Source organism: Lactuca saligna, chromosome 8 (genome assembly GCF_052625555.1).
Source record: "Lactuca saligna cultivar CGN05327 chromosome 8, ASM5262555v1, whole genome shotgun sequence".
Taxonomy (NCBI): Eukaryota; Viridiplantae; Streptophyta; class Magnoliopsida; order Asterales; family Asteraceae; genus Lactuca; species Lactuca saligna.
In genome coordinates, this window is record NC_136424.1 from 70796030 (window position 1) to 70817304 (window position 21275).

Genomic DNA, 21275 nt, shown 5'->3' on the forward strand with positions numbered 1-21275 from the left:
TTTTCATCTTAGAAATTTGAAAAACTGTAAAAATCACTTTTCTAATTTACATACAATTTGAAAAACTGAAAATTTTCATTTTCTTGGAAAATTTTAGAAAACTGAACGAACCAAACGCGTTTTCAAAATTTCCGTTTTTCAACGCATCCTAAATTTGTCATTTTTCTTAATCATTTTTTTTAACCGGCAAATAGATAGAAAGTAATTCGACCCGATGGATCATGAATATCTGGCAGGCCACCAAGAGGCGCACCACTCACCAATCACCACCAAAGCAAACGAATAATCGAACTCATGCCAATCCAAGGAAAATCCCCCAAAATATGCTCAGTCAAGAATCGAACTCTTAACCTTACCCGCTGAGACCTATAACCCAAGATGCATCACAACCAGCTAGGCTGGTGATTACTTGCGTCATTTTTCTTAATCACCTTCTAAAAGACAGCCCACAATTTTATCTTCGTTAAAGAATGTTCCGATTAATGGCGTATTTATATGTGTTTTTTTTTTTGTGATAAAAACATGTTTAGAATTGTTGAGGAAGTTTAAATTGTAGTTGTATGAAATTTAAACCAAAATGTTTATTGTTTAACCTTCACAAATTTATGACGTTCAAGTTAGACACGGTGCAAATTTATTCTTTAATGTTTGGTGTGTAAATGATGGTTATTTACTTACTTATGTGGTGTTTTAACTGGTAGACATATTTGTTGAATTAATGAAACAAATATAATGTAATAAAACAGTAACTTGTAAATATAAGATGGACTAAAATGGTGATTATTTGCAACAAAAATCTAGAAATAACTAAAAGTTAACAATATTTTACATATTTTAAATGAAAGTCAACAAAAATCTGGTTTGGACATGACAAACCATATCATTTTAACCGCAAAACCGCACCCGTTTATTTTTCGGTTAAAAACCAATAATGCACCGAAAGAACCGTAAAAACGCAAGAAAAAATCGCACCAAATAAAAACCGCAAATTCTGGGTTTTCTATAAATAACTGTAAGTTGTGGTTCAGTTTGGTCCAAAAACCGCACCATACTCACCCATATTCTATACCATATAAGGATGAAAAAAATATATGAATGTAACAGGAAAATCGAACCTGAAATTTTTAGAATGAATTTTAGATCAGAAAGTTATCAGATAGAATATGAGATTCTTATATGCTTAGGATGATTATTGTATTAAGATCATACATATGAGATTCTTATATGCTTAGGATGATTATTGTATTAAGATCATACATATATGATTACTGATCACATATGTGATCCTATTTACATATCTTCATATCATTTATATTTTTATAGTACTTATAATTTTATTATTAATAGATATGATTGTAAAATTGTTTTATACATTTTATGTGATATTAGAAACAGAAAATTTAGTAATCTAATTGTCACTTACTTCTTTAAATAAAAATTAATTATATTGTTTTTTAAAAAAAAATTTAATTATATTGTTTTTATTATTTATGTTATGATCTTGACTAATTTACTAAGAAATTTGAATATTATAAATTGTATATGATGATGGTTATATTTATACAACATTCTTAGATATTAAACTTATTGTTGTTAGAAATTAGAATTAAAAATTTTTAATTATTTTTATTTGAGATTGTTATATGATTTTAGATAATGAAAATTCCATGAAGTACATTTAACATATGATGACCATAAATAGAATACCTAATATATGCGAGTATACCTACAAACCAGGTGTGTATTTAATAACTGAATGTCTGACCTGACAAGATGAGATAGAGTTTATAATATGGTTTTATAATTTGATATGAGACTAAGATCTTCGGTACATGTCTTATACATGTTCCACTACCATTCATAATATTACGATGAATCCACATTATTCAAGAGTGTATGTGAATCCCATTTGCCATGGTCAACATATATATATATATATATATATATATATATATATATATATATATATATATATGAACTAAAAAATTAGTAGGAACCGTAAGGATAAATCCAACAATTTTCTTTTATTTTATTTTTGATAATGACATTTTTCTTAATTGTTCTATAATGGAAACAATATCACGGGATTTCAGTGGCATGCACATGCATTCAATTGTTGATTCCTTTTATCCGCCACGTGGTTGGTTCTTAATGGATAGACTTATTTAATATTTACACCCATTTTATTTTTTGGCAATAATTTTTTTTCTTTGAAAAAAAAATCTAAAAATACTAAAATTCTTAAAATTTAATTCTCTACAAATGTAATCATGAAATTTTGAAAAAAAAAATTTATTTTTTATAATTACAAAAAAATCCAGATAACAAATTCTCTAAAATTAAAAAAAATTAAGGAATACTCACTATTCTAATGACTTTGTGAAAATAATTTTTAAAAAATAAGATGTTTTAGATACCAAACTTGATTCTGAAAGATTAAAAGTTTTTAAAAATAATTAAACATAATATGATGCAAATAGAAATGATTCAAAATATTTATGATTCAAAAATATTATGATTTAATATGTTTATGATCTTTAACTTGTTATGATCTAAAAATATTTTGATTCAAATATTTAATAATCCTTAATTATTATATTTTTTATGATTTAAAATTAAATGATTCAAAAATTATAATTATCCAAATGTTATGTTGAAAATAAAAACTTTATTTAATTCAATGTATTATGATCCACAAAAAGTATGATTCAAAAAAAGTATGAATGAAAAATATTTTGATCCTTAATATTCTTCTTATTTAAAATTTTATAATTGTTAAACATTAAAAACTTGATTTGATATTTAGTTTAAAAATCAAAATAATCAAAAAGAAAAAAAAAAGAAAAAAAGAAAAAACCATACTATCTTCAATTATGTAGTAAAGATATTAAAAAAACAAAAAACGAAAAAAAATTAAAAAAAAATTTCTTATATATATATATATATATATATATATATATATATATATATATATATATATATATATATATATATATATATATATATAAACATTAAAACCGAGCATATATCTATTTAAGAAAAAAATTGAATATTTTTAAACAAAAAATTTTAAAAAAAATAATAATAAAACGAAAAAAACAAAAGAAATGAAAAAGAAAAGGAAACCCCGTTTAAATGACGTTTCATGGCTGTTCGTCGCGCATGATTATTCCCTCGAGTATGTATTACATTCCATGCATGTGCGTCGTGTGCGAACGCGCCACAACCAAGTAAATGAGTTTAAAGTTTGTGCCATTGACGAAATGATTGGTGGAGAATAGTACTAGCGGTTCCTACCAATCTTGTAGATATATAAATGGGGGTTTTATGTTACTTTTTGGTCCCAAATGTCTCATCTTGTGCATGGCTTGTTCTTGTCAAGTTTAGTTGTCCTTTCAGACCCTAGGAGGGGTCCTAAGCCATAAAAATGAAGTCTCTTTGGTTAGTTTTGCTCCATGCATCTTGTAGAAGGTCTTAATGGATTAAGACCTTGAGTTAAGTTCTTAATAGGTGTTTAAAGTCATAAAGTTGGAAACTTTATGACTCTAGAGTGTATTTGAGCCTTGGATCTTGAAACGACCCACAAATTTTTGTTTTAATATTACTAAAAATCAAATCATCGAGTATCATATATATAATAAAAACCATGGAATGAGTAACTCTATGTCATAGTAACTGTGTCAAAACAAAACTGTATCTATCATAACAATATCCGAAATAAACTCCCAGGATAAAACTGAAGTTGTGGTGTGTGCGATGCCATCATCCCGAACTCTTCCCTTTGCTAGCGGAAGTACCTGAAACCAAAACTGAAACCTGTAAGCACGAAGCTTAGTGAGCTCCCCCGAACTACCACATACCATACAATAACACATAAACAACTATTGGGCCTTGCCCACTGCATCGGACCGGAGTCCGGAAACTGTATCGAACTGAAGTCCGGAACTAACCAGGGCCTTGCCCTCTGCATCGAACCAAATCCCAGATCTAACTGCATCGGACCGAAATCCGGAACTGACTGGGACCTTGTCCCCTGCATCGGACCGAAGTCCGGAAACTGACTGAGCATAACATAGCATAAACATGTCAACTCACATAAGCACATATACTGCATACTACATCGGACCAAAGTCCGGAACACATAACACAAAGACATGATTGAATCACAAAGACATCAAGCACACTGAACTACTGCATCGGACCAAAGTCCGGAACTACTACTAACTAGACGGGTCGGCATTGTGGTCGTAAACCCGTTCCTACTAGAAGGATACTCACCTCGTAACGTTGGCTGCTGAGATGCTAACTCTAAAACTGGCTGACTGTTGCACCGGAACTGTCCGACTACAAATTCCAAAAACACTAGGTCAGGTACTGATAAATGCCCTCAAGGTAAAATGACTATTTTACCCCTGGTCAAAGTCAACTCCCTGGTCAGTGTCAACTTTTAGTTGACCGGACTCGCCAAGTTGGGCTGTCAACCCGCCGAGTCCCTATTATCCATTCTAGTCCTCTACTTGCTTCTACTCGTCGAGTTTGGCAAAGACTCGACGAGTTCTTCTTTGATGCTAGCATCGAGTCTAACTTCATCCAACTCGCCGAGTTGTATGAACAACTCAACGAGTTCTCCTTCTACAAATGAACACACCCAGGCTGTGACTCGCCGAGTCGGATGAACAACTCGTCAAGTCTGAAGAACAACTCGTTGAGTCCTAAGCATGCTATTACTAAACAGTCGATTCTAATCGATTTCAGTGCTTCCAAATCATAGATCTGAGCTTCTAGGACTGGTTTTACACGTAAAGTTTCCAACTTTACGTGCATGCACAAGAGTATAAAGCTAAAATACCCAAAATCAGCAAATACTAAGCACTTAGGGTTTGGAACAAGGCCAAGATTGCATAAAGGTGGCTATAATAAGCTTCTTGGGTTCAATAACGTCCAGATCTAAGGCTTCCATCCAAAGGAGAGTCCATAACTCAAATTTTGAATCATAAAAGGGCTCCAAAGAAGACATAACAAGCACAAAAGAGGTCTTATTGGAGGAATACACAAGGTCATAACTTCATTACCTAAATGAGAAACAGATGGAAGCTAACTCTTGGATCTCCTTCCTCTCTTAAGGACCTTATTTCCTTTCTTCTCTTCCAAAACTTCCAAGCTAGCACAAACACACTCAAACTCAACAATGGGGACTAGGGTTTACAGGGGAAATGCTCTAAAGGTGCTGGAGGTTGGGGTGGGAGGCTATAATGACGTTTAAATAGGGTACAACCCCTTGAAATTTTAACAAGTCATGAACTTGTTTTTTCAATTTTAGCCTATTTTTCATAAAAATGTTTTTTAAAAAAATACTATATTCATCTCCTTCACTTATTGTGTCCTTGTAGGTGCCATCATGTTTGGTTCGGAAAATCTTCACGCAAAATTTTTCTTACATCAATGCACGATTATTCAACAGGTTGTGAGACAAGAAGATTTTCGTGCATGCCTATTTATTTACACGATTTTCATTTGATTTTTTATTTTCTAATCTATGATTGCAGTGTTTTATTGAGACGAGAATGCACAACTTTCAGTAATGGAGAATATGTGAAGGCAGGGTTGTCTAAACTGTACCATTGGTGTTACAAAGCAATTGAAGATGTAGCCTTTTCTTTTCTCTTCTTTTTCTCTCTTTATTTCATGTTGTTTCTGTCTTCTTAATCTGATCTTTGAGAAATCAAATATTAGTATGTGGGATCAGCTTGGGTTGAACTTAAGCACATAAGACAAGCTGTTGGGTTCCTGGTATTCCAACTTATGTTCTTAATAGTTTATAGAATTATCTAACTTTTATCAATTCTTTGTTCAGTTGACCTTTGATTTTTATTTATTGGATTTAGGTTATACATCAAAAAGCCAAAGAAAACACTGGATGAAATAAGTCATGTAATGTGTCCAATTCTTAACATACAACAGTTATACATAATTAGTACTCAATATTCGGATAACAAATAGGTCACGCATAGCCTTTCTCCAGATGTATGTTCAATTAACACAAATTTAATATATTTATTAATATTATTAACTACTCATCTCATCTCATTTCCTGTGTAATTCAGGTGATTCAGAACATGCGAATGCTCATGGATTCAGATAATTCCGAGAGAAGCTCATTCTTGCTGGATGATGACTCAAGGTTTGACATATCAGAACAAACTTCAAATTGTTTTCTATTTTGGCATTTTTTTTTTCTCTTAATTGGAACTTGTATATATCTAAGCAAACATTTCCATGTCTTGTGATACAACATACCATTCTCTGTTGATGACCTCTATAAATCAATGGATGGGGTGAATATAGAAGATGTGGAGCCCGCACCACTAATTTGTGATTATTCAGGTTTCAGTTTCTTAAAGGCGCAAGATGAATCATGAATAATATGATCATTTGGATTTTGGATTTTGGTTTCATTCTTATTGCGCTGCTTGCTCCCTAGTGCTCATTGTGGTTCACTTATCTTCTAGTTGTCCCTGATGGGACTGGGTAGTGTGACTCAACATTAGATTGAAGATGTGTGGTCTTGACCTATTTAGTTAGTAATTGATAGATTAATTTCAGTAATGTTTAGTAATGAGTTTTTTTTTTTTTTTTCAATTTATCAAATTGATGAGATCGGAAATCTAGTTAAAAATGAAACAAGTCAGGATGGAATAAACTGCTAGAAAGAAAATCAGACGGTGTATTTTACTGTATAACTTTTTTTTTACTATTTTATTCATAGGTATTGTTGTTATGATATTAGTATAATATAGTCTTAATTTATAATCGTATTTTACACACTATAAATTTATCATAATTTTTTTTTGAAAAAATGACAAGAAAATATTTACAAGTTAAGTTAACGTGACCTATGGTTTTTCCACTCCAATGATGTCTGGAATATTTGGTTTACCTGATAAACCAAATCAAATTACCCAAAACCAATTAAATCAAGCTTTATTAGATTTGGTTACTATCAGTTTAAAAGTTATAAAATTGATCAAACCAAACCAAATAAACATAACACTCATCCCCCTATTTGTTTTGGGGATTCATTATGTCCGTGTAACTGATTAAACTTAAATAAGAAAATACTAGTTGTAGCTGCTTTTTTTTCTTAAGTCTAATTTTTGATTTAGAGCATCTTCAATGTTAAACCTATATTATAGGTTAAAAATATCATCACACCACTATTTTAGTAATATTGACCTCTAATTAGATTGTTTTTCCAATGGTTCAGCTCTTTTATGACTTTTTTATTAATTTAACTACTTCACTCTTATCTATCTAAAACGATATATAGAACCCCTACATTTAACTAATTGTTTTTAAACACGTATTTTAATATAAACATTCATTCACTCACGTACAAACGATTAACATATTACTATAGCATATATTTTTATATATATTATATATTTGTTTATCTATAAACTTTAGATAGACAATAAATACTTAAAACTAAATCAAGGGGATAAAACAAGATATTATTAAAGAGAAAGGGTTGAGTGTCCCGCTAGTGGAGCTCCGACAAATACCTTTTTCTCCGCCTATCCGCCCTTCATCTATCACTAACCATGTCCTCTTCTATTGCCGACTGCCACCTTATATTTGACGCCCTACGTCTCTCCATTACATGTGACCACCTCCTCTCTGACAATAATTCCTCCATCTCAAATCTGATACATACAATTGAGGGACCATTGTTGATAGATTTGCCAACCAGGTGTCAAATTTCAAAACTAGGGCAAAACCTGCAGAAAGATGTATACGCAGGGACCAAAACTGTAATTTACTCTATAAAATATGTAATATGAGTTGTTTTTTTTTTCATTCCTTCCACTTTTATTTGAAGTTCTAAACCCATGGTTGTCAAAATCGCGATCATGATCATAGGATCGTACGATCCTACAATCCTAGGTATGAAAAACGATATGGGTCGTAAAATGATCGTATTTGGGGTAGGATCGTAAGATTATAGATATGATCGTAGGATCGAGATCCGATCAAATCCTACCTTCCTTTGATTTTTTTTAATGGAATTTTTTTACCATTTTATGTCTTTTACCCTTTACCAATCTATCATTTATCATTTTTTATTATAACTTATGACTAATATTTTGAAGTTGTTATAACTTTTGAATGAAAATTTAAATATTTGAAATATGTTTCATGATTAAATATTATAAATTAAAATTGTATTATATTTTGTAGGATCTTAAGATCTCAATCCAGATGTTGCAAACCCAAAAACGATCCTAGGAGCTAATCTTCACAACCTTGTTTAAACCTATAAACTTTTGAGTTTTTCATTCGGTTGGCGGGTTGGGTTCAATGTGAACATGATTCAATAACACAATAACCTAACTGATCGGAAACGCCAACAGCTTCACGACTTTTAGTTTTTACAAACTCGCCGGAGAATGCGTTTTAATTTTTAGTTCCTTTGCCAGAAAACAATTGTGGCTTTTCAAAGCTTCGCCTTTTGATTTTCAATTCTCACGGGAGAAGGAATCAATGACAATCTCACAATCAGAGGCAGTTTAGTAGAGAACCGTTCCTCTTCCATCAATTCAAACTGAGATTCTCTTCAAAGTCATCGGACTTCTTCAACTTTCCAAAATGAAAGTCTCATCGGACTTCTGTGATCCTAATAGCGATTTCTTCCCCAATGCGTATCAGCTCCAGGTAATTTCTTTCGATGCACTCTGCCATACAAATTTGTTTTGCTATTGGAATAACATGGTCCGAAATCATCACTTTCCTCACTTGCAATCTTAGTATACGAGTCCGCCACCATTTTTTTACTGAAGCAAGCGTTTAGCTATTGTTCATGAAACAGCCCCAATCCATGTAGAAGAAAAGATTGACAAATTAAGTGCAGAAGTGGAAAAATTGAAGGTAATGTTGGTTTTCTAGAGGTTCTCTCTCCAGCTCCCTCTCCCCTCTTTAAACCCTTTCTGTGTATTCTGCTAGAGATTAAATAGTTAAATTCTATCATTTCCTATCAAATCAAAAATATTGAGATTTCTTGTGCCCTAAAACCTGTTGAATTTTTCTTTGATTTAGTGAATGTATCAACCGTTAGATTCCCTTTGTTTTTTCTTAGGTGTGGTGCTAATGTGATTTTATTGAAATCTAGTGAATGTATCAACCGTTACATGAAAAGCTCCCATGCGTCAATCTACATATACAGGCTGCAAGAGAAACAGGTGCACTACAAGAAGCCAATGATAGGCTTTAAATTCTAAAAGCAAGTTGAAAGCTTCACTTGGTGTTTACAGTTAGCAAAACATGTGAAGGCAATCATTCTTTTTTGAGCATAAGGTTTAAGGAAAGCAATGCAAACTAAACACGTATAAATAGCAAATGAAATGAATCCTTATTCTTCACATAACTGTTGGGCTTCGGAGTTTGTTAGAATCAGAGAGAAACCAATATTTAGAAGAAACTCTTAAAAGGGTGAAACAACTTGAAGAATCTTTGATTTTGTATGTTACACCTAAATTCATCATAGTAACATAACAATTAAAACAATTTATCGATGTTTTGTTAAATTAAATGATCAAACTAACATTGAAATAAAAAGTACCCAATATTTCTATTTTCAGCAATGATAGCTCAGTTTCTTAACCCTTCACAAATAGAATATACATACAAATGTCTACACACATATGGCATATATACATAAATACATTGATATATACACATACATATAATACTCGAATCCGTGTTAGTAACGTCGTTGTTAATTCCAACTTTGGTCCTTCCACGAAACTAAGATCAATGAAAGGTATTTAAAATATATCTTCCAAAACAAGTCATGTCTGAATAGTCATTAGTCATTAGTCCTTGTGATTAGTGGTCATCTAAACACGACAATCGTATTCCATATAAATCCAAACACGAAAGACAAATTATACGCACATAATTCCACACGACGCACAAGTGTCGCGAAATAGGTAAGCATAGGACAATACACAAGCGACCATTAAAGATATAATTAAAAACAGCCGGCTAAAGAATTGAACAAGTCTTGTTAATCAAAGGAATAACCCCACTCCCACCCTTTTCCTTTTTAATCACATAAAGCTTGTGCTTTCTTTAATGGATTCCATAATATTGGATCACGAAGAAGCTGATGAGCAGATGGATTTACAAAATGGCCGATCCTATGAGTGCATGTATTGCAAGCATGGGTTCACTACAGCTCAAGCGTTGGGTGGACATATGAATGTCCACAGGAAAGATAGAGCAAAGAGCAGATCTAATCCTTCAAAGAGCAACACTAGACCCCACCAGCCATGCTTGATCACTCGTGAGTTCATGTCAAGATCTACTCCTATAATCTATGATAACAATCATGGAAAACATAAAAACCCTAATGGATTGATCATCACGAGTTCAACTCGAGAGGAGATGAGATTGAGCTTAAGTTTAAGCTTACAGTTTGGTTTGTCACATGAAGGAGAAAGTATTCAAGAGGGAAATGAAGCTGATGATGAACTGGATTTGGAGCTTCGTCTTGGGTATGATCCATGAAAGTGTCCGGAGAATATTTGTGCCTACTTGCATTGTATAAGTTGTTAAGGTAGTATATACGCATATACATATACATTTAATTATACATAAATACACACAAGTTTTTTGATGCAAAAACACGCAAAAGATTGTTACATTTTGCATAATTCATCCGAAAGATGTAGAGAAAGTGCTATGAGGAATTGAGGAAACTTTAATTTGAAAATAAATGTTAGATATGAGAGGCTATCATTTGATGTTGTTTTTTATATCTTCCGTTAAATAAGGATCTAATTCGTATATTATCTTGAGTTGGCATGGATGCATCAAGAAATAGCTGATAATCGTTTCACATTCTTAATTTGTGATTTTTAATAAGAGTTCAATCAATTATTTCTGACGTATTGGCTTGTTTATATTGATGGTCTTACTTTGACTTTATGAGTCCTACTTATTAGTTTTATTTTCAGATATAAATGTACATAATTTTTTGAATAACTATATTTATATACACGTAAAAGAAATATGTATCAAACTTTGTGATTTTTCCACATTTCATTAATTAACCATAACTAATCTACCAAAAAAAATAAGGAAAATACTGAGCAAAGTCTTTATATTCCAGGGTTATTAATTGTAAAACCGTAACTTTACCTATTTTCTAATATAAATGACAAAAACAAACATCTGTTTTCAAAAAAGAACTAGACACCCACAATTGTTTACACATTTGAGATTTTATCCGATAATTCTCAAAAAATTCCTTATAATTTGGGCTTATTGATGATAAAGTCATGTTTTTTTAATGTGACAAATTAAGAACATTATATTATTATAATATTATTGTATTCTTTTTTGTTTGAAATATAGTATTATTTTACTGTAAAATCCTATTATATTTCGTTTACCTCACAATGGTATAATCATATAGTATTTTTTTCTAAGGTATTTTTAATCTATTTGTATGGTATAATCATATAGTATTCTTTCTATCTGATTGAAAGTATTTTTAATGTATTTGTATTGTACTATCTCTGTCTAAAAGAGGATCTTGTCAATTATAATTGATTATATATATTTTTTGACATAAGATATTATCTTCTTGTAATTTTATTGTATTATATGTATTCTCTATGCTTGAGAGAATATATATCTTTAGTCTGAATATAATTGCTTTTTCTGTCAATTTTTGTACGATAACATAATAGTAAATCCGAATATATTGTTTTTTTTTTTTGTCAAATTTTTGTACAATAACATAATATTAAAGGGTGTTTGGGAATGTTTATTTAAAATATTTATTAATTTTTTTTAGTTTAACATTCAGTAATAAACTTTTTTAAGTATTTAAATAAATAAATATTAAAAATATTTTTTTTGACGTAAATAAGAAGTTTAGATAAGTTACTTTATACTTATTTATTTAAACCTTATCCTTTTACCCTTATTTTAACATAAAACGTCCTTCTTTTCTTATTTCTCCTTATTTTGTGTTGTACTTTGACCTCCGACATAGGATTCAACAATTGATTATCCTTTTCTTTTGATATATTATAGCGTTGAATCACTGAGTTAACGATAAACAGATAAATGAATCAAATGATCTTAATTAGCACAAAACAAAAAACTTGTATATTATGTTTGGAGTCATGGAACTTCATCAATGCAATTCAAAGCAACAAGGTAAGCTACTTTGAGTGTTTGACTATCTAAAATAATCAGTCAAAAAAATGATACTTATAATTTAGAATTACAACAATGCTAAAGTCGATATTTGTAAAAAGTAATTTTGCTGCAAATTTCGAAAAAAAAAATAAAAAAAACAATAATAATAATAATGACATGCTAGTTCTTGAAGCCTAATTTCTATCAAGCTCTTAGTCAACATATTTTTTCCCAAAATTTTTTTGACAGATAACTATTATCACTTAACAAATTGTTTGATTTTGATCCCATAGACTTGTTAAAAAAAGTAGGGATAATAACAGAAAAATGACCATATTTTTTCAAAAGTTCAGTTTAACTACCAATTTTTAAAAATTTATGAAAAAACCAACAATTTTTCATTAAACGTTTCAGGCCGACCACTATTACATATTAGAGTCAATTTTAATTACGAACAAAAACATTATATTTTTCCAAAAATTCGCTATAACCATCAATTTATGGGTAGTTTTTTAGCACAAAATGAACATTGATTTTTTTTAATACAAATATAGATCATAGTGGTTGCCATAAAACTTCTATCAAAAAATTAGTCATTTTTTTAACACAAATGAAAAGTAGTATGTTATGTCATGGTTAAACCAAAAAAATGACAAAATATAATGGTTTTGTAATCGTTCTTTATAATTAAAAAAAATGTTTAACATAATGTCATGGCCTTACAAATTTTATTGTAGCGGCTGAAAATATTTCAAAACAATACTCACTGTTGATATTATTTTAAATTTAATGAAATAAACAAAAGCACCAGTGGTCTAGTGGTAGAATAGTACCCTGCCACGGTACAGACCCGGGTTCGATTCCCGGCTGGTGCAAAGTCACTTTTTTTGTTTATGCAGTCATGTTCTTCACATGATAAACAAAAAATACCATATGCCTATATAGACTTAGAAATGTAAATATGGAATCGTCTTCTTTGTACAGGGCTACAGCCCTACACCACTAAAAAGGAATTTGTCAGATTGGAATTAAATTGTTAATCTGTTTGTGATTTGGGGCAATTATAAAGCAACACATACGCCCATTGATTTTTTTTTTTTTTGTCAAATTTTTATTGCTAATTTGTATGTCATTGTTTCAAGTTTTCGCTTTAGATCAAATTGTAATCTTGTCAAAATGAAACTTTCATATTTGAGACTGAGACAATGAGTTTGAATGAGAGATTGGGTTCGTTTTTTCAGCCAATATATTTTCATCTTGATACTCTACATAGATCTAAGGAAGTGCCTTAGTGAATGCTCATGCTCCGTTGAACACCTAGAGGGTGACATTAGAAGATAAAAGGGCTACAAATCAACATTGTTAAAACATGTATCTTTGGTGTGATTTTAGCAAGGAGACAAATGAAGAATGAGTAGGTGTTAGTATAAGGGAATGTCATTTGAGCCTTAGAGCCTTAGAGGTGGTATGGACATGCCATAGGTAGATTATCATCATCGACACTAAGGAGTGTAGAGTAAAAGATGATTGATGATAAAAGCAAAAAAAAGATGTCCTAGAATAATGTGAGACTTGATGTGTAACAGTTTTTTTTTGCAAAAGACATGACCTGGGCTTGTGGAAACATAACATTAGGATTGACAGGTCGCCTTCCCCCATTTTGCATAAATAAGTAGTTTTTATAAAATGTTGCAATTGGAGGCTTTTGCCTATTTTATTATATAGTATAGATCAAATGAATTTTCAATTACTATAAGTTCAAATTACCATCTACATAAGTTCAAATTCTATCAGCTATATTATCTGACTTACTTTGGTAGTTTGGCTATACTCTTTCCCAAAATTTTATAAACGACTTTTGAAAATTCTCTAGTAATGGATAATGAGTATATGACATCTATAGTAATCAACATAAAATCTTATCAATACTAAATTTAATTCCAACAGCTGAAATTTGTGTTATATTTAAGAAGAATCTGGATATCAAACTGATCGTTAACTACATTGGTTAAATTTGTGTCCAATGTCCAACTCAAACATCAAATTAGTTCCAACACTAATTTAATATTAGTCACTAGTCAATATCAGAATGGCAATCCGTTTTCAATTACTTTGTTAATTTGATCAACTAAATTTAATTAAAAAAAGGAAAAGAAACTTAAACTTGTAAAAAATAAATTAATAACATAACACAAGTTAGTTGTCACTATCTACTTTAATCATATTACTTAAAATAAAACCCTATTTGTACTACAAGATACAAATATTTTCAAGTGATGAAAGTCGACAACCATAAAATGTATTTAACAAAGGATGGATGCTTTCATGTGACTTTGATAAGAAAAACCACCATGAAAAAAATACATGTCATTAGAAGCATCAAAAGGATGTTGAAACATGAAGTCTTGGAAGCCTCCGAGTATATAGCCATTGCGTGTGTATTGGCTCTCCCTGTGCTTGCTAAGCTATGTTCCACTGCTTCCTCTGTCGAATCAAGAATCTGCACTCCAATTACACCAAACCTGTAGTCAGTCACAGTAACAGTCACAGAGACAGACAGAGTGACAGACAAACTTACTTTTTCGGTGTTTTTTATGGATTGATTCATCATGAGAGTACTCTCTTTGAGTTGTCGTGCAAGGTCAACCATTTCATCAGTCAAGTCTTCTTGAAGCTTCCTATTTAGGTAGGTCCACACAATGAATTAAATTCCTTTTTTTTTTTTTTTTTATCTTTATAACTGAAAATTACTTATTTACCAAATAACATCACTGACAGAATTATCAGCATTGATTTGGGAAAAAAAATATGAAATATTGATAGAACCAAAGTTCGTCCATAAATATCCTTTACTTTTGTCTAAATATAAATATTAAATCCAACACCTTATGCCATGAAAACTTTGTATCTATTTAGGACAAAAAGTACCTGTGTTTTGAAATATGAGCCTGTGCTCCAGCATCCAGTTTGATAGGAGCTGAATCAGTTGCATCAATACTAGTATTTTGGCTTCTGTCTTCAACACTTGATGTGGGCCTGTTGAAAAACAAAATTCATGTTTCCTTTTTCCCATTAAGTCAAAAAGATAACATAGGCAAGACCTCTACTCACACAATTCTTCTTCTCAACCCTTGAGAAGTGCCAGTGGAGATACTTTCCGCTTCAGTTTTTGTTGTATTGTCACTGACAGAAGTGACAGCAGTGGGCAGCTCTGGAGATTCTATGGTGTTCAACTAACAGGTAGAAGGGGAAATCGCATGTTAGAATGTACATAAGTGAAAGATAATTGCTTCAAACTTTCTCCTAATAACTTGCTTCAACAGCATTCAACTGAAAAATGATGCTCTATCTAACATGAACATGCCCAAGATAAGGGATGGAAATATACGCACCACTTGAGAAGCCAAGTTAGCTGCAATAGCTTCAATTTTCTCAGAGTAATCACTCACTGTAGCTTTTGAAACTCTACAGGAACCAAAAGAAAATCATGATTTTATCAAGATGCCTCAATTACTGTTACAGAAATCCAGCCACATATAAAATGCCTACAGAGAGAAGTGGAAATCGGATTCAGACCTTGGTAATCCTTCTGAAGTTTTTTCTGCAGCGAGTTGCTCCAACTGCTCCCTTAGAGTGCCAACATACTGCAAAATCAGCATGATCAAGCATCATTTACACAAAAGTTGAAATGATTGGTGGTGGGATTCAGATCTATATGAACCTGATTTACAATAATAACTATCAAATCCGAAGAAGATTAATATACATGTAAGTGACAATTGGATTGAAAAAAAAAACTAATTACCAATGTGTATGACGTACATGAATAAGTTTGGCTTGATGGTGTTGCTGAGGGGCAGTTGCAAGCAATCGCCTCAAATTGATTTCAGTTTTACTCAATCCCATCGTCAAAAAAAACCCTAGAAAACATAATCAGTTACGATCATATTTAGAAACTGAATGTTAGCGTATAACATAAGAAAATTACACACACAAGAAGGATATATGACTGAAAGACTGAAAATGTTGAATGATAGATGAGGAAATTCATAAAAATTGGGAGATATTTTGATCCACCCACCTATACGGTTTGGATGTAATTGGTCAATGTTCAAGTGAAGATCAGTATGCCCTGTGCTTCTTGATGTAAAATGATAATCTGATCGGCAAAGACGATTTTTGGTATTTAAGGGTAGAGTGGGCTGTGGAGGGGGTAGCAGGCGGTGGCGACGGTGAGCTCTCGGCAAAATGATTAAAATTGCGATCTCATTTTAACAAATTAATTATTTTCGACTTTTTAAATATAGAAAAAAAAAAATTGTAAAAATGGTGAGGCTGAAGGTTTTGGACTTGCACTATCCAGCTGTCACTTTGATTTTGTTGATATTTTAATTTTTTTTTAAATATTTTTTAAAATGATGAATTTTTCCTTTAATTATGTTTTTTAATTTTCTTTTTATTTACTTTACTAATTTTATGATTAAAAAACAGAAAAGAAATACTCACCTACTCCTACTAACTCACCCGACCTCCCCATTAACACACCAAATTCATCATCGTCTCTCTTAATATGCATTGTTGATAGAAGCTTTGAATAGCCATTAGAGTGGCCCATTTTCATCAGAGATCGATGTCTTCCACCGTCCGATCAACGTGGTTTAAGGTTTGAAAACCCCCAGTTCGTCTTTTCATATCTAAAACTCTAGATTCCTTCAACGACAACAATCTTTGTGGATATTCATACATGAAGATGCCAGTGACACTAGGGTTTGCTGCAACAAATATAAATTTGTGGGTTTGGAAAACCCTAACTTGTCTTTCTGGATGAGATGTTGGGGTTTGATGAGATGTTGGGGAGATGAAGAGCTTGATATCAATGGCGGCTCCAACGAAGGGTTTTTAGCAACGTCAAAGGACCCAGACCATTTATTATTGCTAGAGCTACATATATGTTCATTGTTGGAGCTCAGGCCACCCTTTTTCGTCTTTCTAGATCCAAAATCGAACTTGCTAGTGAGAGAGAGATATGTGTTATGGTTTGGTTAGGGTTTGAACTCGCCCATACCATCTGTTTGTAGCTTATACTTTTATAAATCCGGTTGCTCCTGTGGATTTTCAAATCTAGTATTGTATTGTTATAAATCTCATTGCTCTTGTGGGTTTAAAATTTTGGTTGTTCTTGATTTTAAGGTTGCAAAGCAGGAAAAATAGATTGTTTTATTTTTCATATCAGGAAAAAGAAAACATGTTTGAATTCATCAGATGTGGTCGTAGTTCTTAAGTTTTAATATGAAATTGTGGATATGGAATTATCTGAGTGTTTTGTTACTCAGATATGGAACATTTGTGTCGCAGTGGTGTTGGTAGTGACCGACGGTGGCAGTGTGTAACACCCATAAAAATCATGAAAATTTTAAACTTTTAAAACAACCCAAAATCATAAATTGTTTACAACATAGTTTTCAAAATTGTTCCATATCAGAGTTTCCCAAAATCATAAGTCAAAACATGAGGATGTGTACGGTTACGCCTTCACCTTCCTACGATCGTCTGAAGTACCTGAAACATAACCCAAAACTATAAGCCCAAATCTTATTGAGTTCCCCAAAAATTCAAACATATAAATAAATAACACATATATAATAACAGCATGCAATGGGTCCACAACTAAAAGGCTGGATTACCCCTGAGCCCACAACATAAGTTTGGCTTGCTCCCTAACTAGATCAGTCCTTGGACTACATACCACAACACCCTCAGTAAGTCTTCCATGCCCCACCCAACCCTCAGCTCGTATTCGGAATACTCAGGAGCCCTCAGTATGAGTCTGACATGCCCTACACGGCCCTCGGCTCATATCTAGATTGCTCTAGGGTTTGTTGGCTACCACACGAAGCAGTACAACCTCAACCCAACCCACACAATATGTCGACATATAAGATACTAACATATACAGATAATCATACAGACAGTATCACAAGTAGTCTTACCGATCTAACACACTAGCATATCTATTCCATACTCAGGATATCAAAACTAGCATATCTATTCCATACTCAGGATCTAACACACTAGCATATCAAAACTAGCATGCATATCTATTCCATACTCAGGATATCAATGAATATCAGGTTATCAAACCAATGGGTTGGCCTTGTGCCTTCGACCCGTAAATATAGTGAGGAAAACTCACCTCACACACTGAACAAAAGCGGATAAGGTCCTGACTCCGAATCTTAGCTCCAACTATCTCCTATCCCATCGAAGTGACCAAACCAATTAGAATTTCCAAAATACCCTTAAGGTTAAACTTGGTCAAATTCAATTGGTCAAACCTACTAAGTCAACTGAGTCAACCAATCGATTCAACTCAACAAGGCTGACCTAGTGCGAGTACCCAGGGCGTACTTCGGAGGTACGCTTAGCGTATGCGAAGCCTCGCAGCTAACCACCATCGGGGTGGTTAACCGAGTATGCAGAGGAGTACTCTTGTAGCCTCTAAACTCCATTTAGTGCTTAATGGATTAAGTACTTAAGCCTGTCTTTTAGATCCAAGGTCCAAATACACTCAAGAATCATAAAGTTTCCAACCTTATGACTTTCTAAGTCCAAAAAAGTGCTTAACGCAAGGTTTTAATCCATTAAGACCTTCTAGAAGATGCATGAAGCAATTCTAACAAAAGGGACCTCATTTTTATTGCTTAGGACCCCTCATAGGGTCTGAAAGGACAACTCAAAACGTCTAAAACAAACCATGCACAAGATAAGACTTTTGAGACCAAAAGAGTAACATAAAACACCCAAAAATAAGATCTAGCAAACAAGTCATCAAAATATGAGATTTATACCTTGAAATTATCGAGAATGGTGAAAAACTTTCAGATCCAAGATGCTTCACTTCTCCAAGTTGAGCTTGAGCTCCTTCATTCTTCTTCTAATCACACAAACACACTCTTTAATGCTTGAAATGGCCTCACAAGATGATTCTAGGGTTTCAATCACAAAGAGAGGGTATAGTTTGGTTAGGTGAAGATAAATGATACCATAAAGATGCTTAAATACCACTCAAACCCTAAAAATTAGGGTTCCCATCCTTAGCTAGTACGACTTGCATACATAAATGTACGCCTAGCGTACTAGGGGGTGCCATAGTACGCTCAGTGTACACACATGTACGCATGGCATACTTCTCCTACCAAAATGATAAGAATGCCATTAGGGCTTCAAGGCACATTCTCTAGGACTTAAGGGCCAATATGTCATATAATAAAATTAAAGGGATGAATTTAGAAGTACCTTAACATCGAGATGTTACAATTCTCTCCCGTTTGATCTAGACTTCATCCTCGAAGTCTACTGCGGAGAATAGCTTTGGATAATGTTCCCGCTTTTCAGCCTCCGACTCCCAGGTCCACTCGGAGAATCTCTGATGTCGCAACTACACCCTCACCAAGGGTATTTCCTTGTTGTGCAAGACCTTCATCTTTCTTTCTACAATAGCGACTGGTCTCTCAACATAGTTCAGGCGCTCATCGACCTGAATATCATCAAAGAAAACCACCGCATCCTCATCTAATACGCACTTTTGTAGTTGTGAAACATAGAAAATGCTTTGAATCTGACTGAGCTCTTCAGGTAGCTCCAACCTGTAAATAACCCTGTCAACCCTGGTAATCACCTGAAATGGACCAATATACTGGGGACCCAACTTCCCCCTTTTCCAGAAGCATATCACACACTTCTAAGGTGAGACCTTCAATAATACCATATCGCCGACCTGACATTCCAACTCGAATCGGCGCCAGTCGACATAGATCTTCTACCGACTCTGAGTGGTTTGCAGTCTCTGCCTAATCTGTTGAATAAGTTCCATGGTCTAAAGGACTACTTCGGTCCTTCCCATAACCCTGTAACCAACCACACCCCAACAAACCGGGGTCCGACATCTCTGCGCATACAAGAGCTCAAAAAGCGGACCACTGATGTTGGAGTGATAAATTGTAACATCCCGTATAAAATAGAATAATGAAATAATAAACCCGGAACCCCGAGAAGTAATTTTATTATTATTGTCCAAAATCAAATAATAATTAGTGGGGTGTTGGTTTCGAGAAGCCAAATGACAAGATTTGAATCTCTGGGGGTTAAAGTGTAATTTCAGGATCTATTTTGAAATGGATTTCAGAATTCAGGGTGTATTTGGCATCATTTGGATTTAAATTGAAAGGATTTTATGGAGTCGGGGGCCAAATGGTAATTTTGGGACTTAATATGAAAGGAAAAGGAGAAGGATGGATCGGTTTTGTCAAATATGGATCATAATTGAATGGAGCGGGTATATAACTATTCTATTGCATCTAAACCCTAACCCAATACAACTTTAGGCGTCACCTCCCTCTCTACCCTTAACCTCCAGTCGCTACTCTCATTGTTACTATGTTCGGTCGCCGCTTCCTTGCCAACCGGTGTTACCGATCAATCGTGCCCTCACTTCTTCGCCGCTTTATATTCTTCTACTTCTAGCTCCAATGTCGGACGTTGTTTGTAACCGGAGATAAACCACAGACACCGACGTTGTGGTCGTGGGAGTACCGGTCAAATTGGTTACTAATGGCTTCGTTATTGTTGTTGCCACCATGCGGCTGTTCCGTCGTGAAGATGTTGCCTGTCTCACGATGCTACGTTCCAGCTACAACTATCGCTGCTTACCACCGTTGTTAGGTGTGGGTGTGTATGCTTCAGCCCATGTATCGCGAGCATGGGTTTTTTTGGGTTGCTGATTGTGATATGGATGCTCGATGGAAAGAAAATCCAGAAGACAAACCACCATGGCTGCCGGCCATGGTGATTGTTGAAAATGACGCTGTTGTTGCCTGCTTTCCTGCCACCATCTACTACCTTTTGCCTCCTCCAGGTCGTTGATGGGTGTTTTACGTGGCCAGTTCATGTTTGTGTGCATTTGGTGTTGCTTTGAGGATGGTTGTGCCCTTTTGGCCGGAAACCATGGAAAAACCACCATGGGTGCCAACCATGGTGGTTATCGCCGCTTTTCTGTTATGCCACCA

At 33.4% G+C, this 21275-nt stretch overlaps 2 protein-coding genes, 1 non-coding gene and 1 pseudogene across 3 annotated transcripts; 3 read left to right on the forward strand and 1 right to left on the reverse strand.

The window, feature by feature from the left end:
- Nucleotides 1-5188: 5188 nt before the first annotated feature.
- On the forward strand, nt 5189-6419 carry LOC145009747 (myosin-9-like; annotated as a pseudogene).
- A 3712-nt stretch (nt 6420-10131) lies between these two features.
- Nucleotides 10132-10566, forward strand: LOC145009748 (uncharacterized). Its single transcript, XM_078968385.1, has one exon. The coding sequence runs from the start codon at nt 10132-10134 to the stop codon at nt 10564-10566; it is 435 nt and encodes a 144-aa protein (XP_078824511.1).
- A 2448-nt stretch (nt 10567-13014) lies between these two features.
- TRNAG-GCC (transfer RNA glycine (anticodon GCC)) lies at nt 13015-13085 on the forward strand. The gene has a single exon. It is a non-coding gene; the product is annotated as a tRNA-Gly (tRNA).
- A 1289-nt stretch (nt 13086-14374) lies between these two features.
- Nucleotides 14375-16492, reverse strand: LOC145011281 (Membrane fusion protein Use1). Its single transcript, XM_078969974.1, has 8 exons — nt 16292-16492; nt 16033-16130; nt 15787-15854; nt 15603-15675; nt 15322-15443; nt 15139-15246; nt 14789-14888; nt 14375-14710 (listed from the first exon to the last, which is right to left on the reverse strand). Exons 2-8 carry the CDS (start codon nt 16114-16116, stop codon nt 14534-14536), a joined length of 732 nt encoding a protein of 243 aa, XP_078826100.1. The 5' UTR covers nt 16117-16130; nt 16292-16492; the 3' UTR covers nt 14375-14533.
- Nucleotides 16493-21275: the final 4783 nt, after the last annotated feature.